This window comes from Aptenodytes forsteri, unplaced genomic scaffold (assembly GCF_000699145.1).
Source record: "Aptenodytes forsteri isolate BGI_AS27 unplaced genomic scaffold, ASM69914v1 Scaffold38, whole genome shotgun sequence".
Taxonomy (NCBI): Eukaryota; Metazoa; Chordata; class Aves; order Sphenisciformes; family Spheniscidae; genus Aptenodytes; species Aptenodytes forsteri.
In genome coordinates this window covers 771,659-774,631 of record NW_008795704.1, presented here as the reverse complement: position 1 = coordinate 774,631, position 2,973 = coordinate 771,659, and the positions used below count along the sequence as shown (strand labels likewise).

The window sequence follows — 2,973 nt, the reverse complement described above, 5'->3', positions numbered from 1 at the left end:
CTGCCGGCTGTAGTCCCCCGAGTTTGTTCAGGGCTGGGGCAGAGAAGGCAAATCCCAGCCAGCCGTGCAGGGAAGGGGGGGGCGCTCAGGAAGGTGGATGCTGCCCAGCCGGGCATCACCAGGGACCCTTCCGCATGCCAGGGCAGTCACAGCCCAGCGTCGGCACGATGGGGAGGCAGCTCAGCCACATCTGCCTGTGCCAGCGGAGGTCCATGTGTGTGTGATGGGGTTGGTGGCATCAGTGAGCAACACTGCTGGTGGCATCAGTGGGTGGCAGCCGTCCCCCAGGGGGGAGCCCCCAGGGCTGCTGGCAGGGATAGGCCAGCACCAGGATGGTGCCCACAGGCTTGGTGAGGTCTTCCTCTGGAGAAGCAGGACATGGCGGGGACGGGCAGAGCCAGCTTTGCTCAGCAGCCCCCAGCTGTCCCTTGCAGGACAGGGACAGGGATGGGGATGGGGACACTGTGCCCCAGCCCACAGTCCCAGACGACTGCTGTCCCCATGCAGGTGTTCAGGTGGACGGGCAGGAACAACTTCTTCATGAAGGGGGATGTGGACCTGCTGATGTTCGGTGGGGGCAGGTAGGAGCCACGTCAGCAGCTTTGGCAGCCCATGGGGTCCCCAGCCCTGGTGGCCATCAGGGCCACAATCTGAGCCTAGGCTGCCCTGTGGAGTCGGGTCCAGGCACGTGCTTGTGGTTTGAACCCAAAAACACCTGTGGAGGTTGTCCAGTAGCACTGGTCCTTTCATCCCCCTGACCAGGCTGCCGGCAGGCCTGCCTTCTCCCTGCCTGCAGGCAGGGGGGCAGCCCCAGGGGTGACTGCTTGTCCTGTCTCATCCTCATTTTGCCTGTCCCTTGTGCCTGGTGTCCTTAGCAGGAGGGTACCCAGGAGTGGGGACGGGGATGTGGCTCGTCCCCCAGGAGGTGGCTGGGAGGTGTCCAGGCATGGAGGAGGCAGGAGAGGGGACCCCCAGCTGATCATGTCGTTGGCACCTTCCTAGTGGTAGATTTGGGCTGTGGCTGGATGGAGACCTGCACCACGGGGGCAGCCACCCCTGTGAGACCTTCGACAACGAGACCCTCTCAGCCCGGGAGGAGTTCTGTGTCCAGGACCTGGAAGTGTGGGGCTTGGCCTGACCCTGCCACCCACACCTGGGGACAAAGATGGCATCGGGGCGATGCTTTGGGACCAATGTCTCATGCACAGCTCTTCCCTGCCAGTATCCGCTGAGCCTGCCGGGATGGTTGCACAGCCTCGCGCCTGCCTCCCTCCACCCTGTCCCCACCAACATCCCCATTTCATGTGCCAACAGCCGGTGGGGGCAGCGTGATGGGGACAGGCTGCAGTGGGATCTCAGCCCCCCGCAGTGCTGCTGCGACCATGCCGGGGTCCCTGGGGTGGCTGCAGGACCGGACCCCACCATGGCACCAAGCACCCTGCCTGGCTGGGATGACGCAGAGCCACCCTGGCAGGAGGGCGCATGGCAGGGCCAAGCACCACAGGGTCCCCAGACGGTGGAGCAAGTTTTGAGAGCAGCATGATGCCACAGGACCGAGCAAGCCCAGGCAGCCTCTGCCCCACTGGCTGCAGCCCCCGGAGGTGGCACTGCCAGGGCTGGCAGGCAATACGGTGACCACTCATCAATAAACAGGTGGAGCTGTGCTCCCATCTTTGTCCTTGCCGTGGAAGCTATGAACAGCGCTGTGAAGTTGTGCAAAGCAAGTGGCGGTGAGCAGACCAGGAGCCATGAGAGCGCCGGCCGTGCCCTGTCCCAGCCTGGGGCTGTGTGCGTGCAGCAAGCTCAGGGGGTCGGCCCGGGGCGCTGCGCCAGGGGGCTGCAGGGACCCGTCCCTCCTCTGGCAGAGTCCACACTCTCTGTCTACCCCGTCACCTCCTAAGGAGCAGGGCCTTCTCCTCAGAGGTGTCCAGGCTATGCCGGGCATCTTGCCCCAACCTGCTCCCAACGGGAAGGGGATGACAAGAGCCCTCCCCGGGCCCCTTCCAACCTGTGGCTCTATGACCTGCTGCCTCTTGCCTGGCTGACATAGCCTGGCCTCTCATTCCTGGATGCTGGGCCAGCTCTCCTCCTCCTCCACCATCCCACCGTCCCTGTCCAAGCAGCAGGACCAGCCCCACAGGTGGGATTCAAGGCAGGGGTGGCTCAGGGGTTTCCACAGGAGGACAAGGGCCTGCCTGGTTTGGCCACATTTGATTTATTTTGGGAGCGTGGCTGGGCAGAGCTGAAGCATCACCCCATGACCTCACCCGTTGTTAGCTCCTACCCTAAACCTGCAATTTTGTGAAGCCTGGATCCCATCGAGCCCCAGACTGCATTATTTTACACACAGCCACCCCACTCCATGCATACCCACGTTGAACCTCACCAGCCATTTCCCTGCTGATTCCATCTCCCACAGCTCTTCGGAGATGAGCCATGGCTGGCTTCTCTCTCCTCATGCTATTTGACTACTCATCCCCCTTCCAGTCATTTACTGAGCTCAGTAAATGAGCAGCTGGGTGAGCAGCCCCAGCGATGACTCTCCATTGCAAGAGCTGACACTGTCCTCCTGTTTCCCACTCACCCACTGTCCCCACAGAAGATGCTCCCTCCTGCTGAAGCCTCCCTGCCTGCTCCCCTCTCCAAGGCAGCAATTACCCCAGACATGGCACCCAGCACGGCACTGCTGGGCAGCCGGGCCAGGGGAGCGCCTGATGGATGCTGAAGGGTGTCAGGAGCTGCCAACTCCTCCAGCCGCTCCAGCCCAGGACCCTCCTGCCCGGCTGCTGGCCCAGCGTCTCTACCCAAGGGAAAGGACTGCCTCAATCTGCCTGGCCCCCTGCCCTCATCCCGGCCCTCTTACCCCCACCACGGCCCCATACGCGCCAGATGGTCCAGCTTAAATTTTGCCTGCAAATGACGCACACCTCCCCCACAGACACCCGGTTTGGGGACGATACAGCCACCCCCCCC

The 2,973-nt window shown here is 63.1% G+C and overlaps 1 protein-coding gene across 1 annotated transcript in view; it reads left to right on the top strand.

Moving 5' to 3' along the window:
- TLDC2 (TBC/LysM-associated domain containing 2) overlaps window positions 1–1,138 on the top strand; it is a 4,079-nt gene extending 2,941 nt beyond the window's left edge. Inside the window, exons 5-6 of the mRNA XM_009283270.1 lie at window positions 508–581; window positions 1,003–1,138. Of these exons, the coding sequence (XP_009281545.1) occupies window positions 508–581; window positions 1,003–1,138 (210 nt within the window). The remainder of the gene's footprint in view (window positions 1–507; window positions 582–1,002) is intronic.
- The last annotated feature ends 1,835 nt before the right edge of the window (window positions 1,139–2,973 follow it).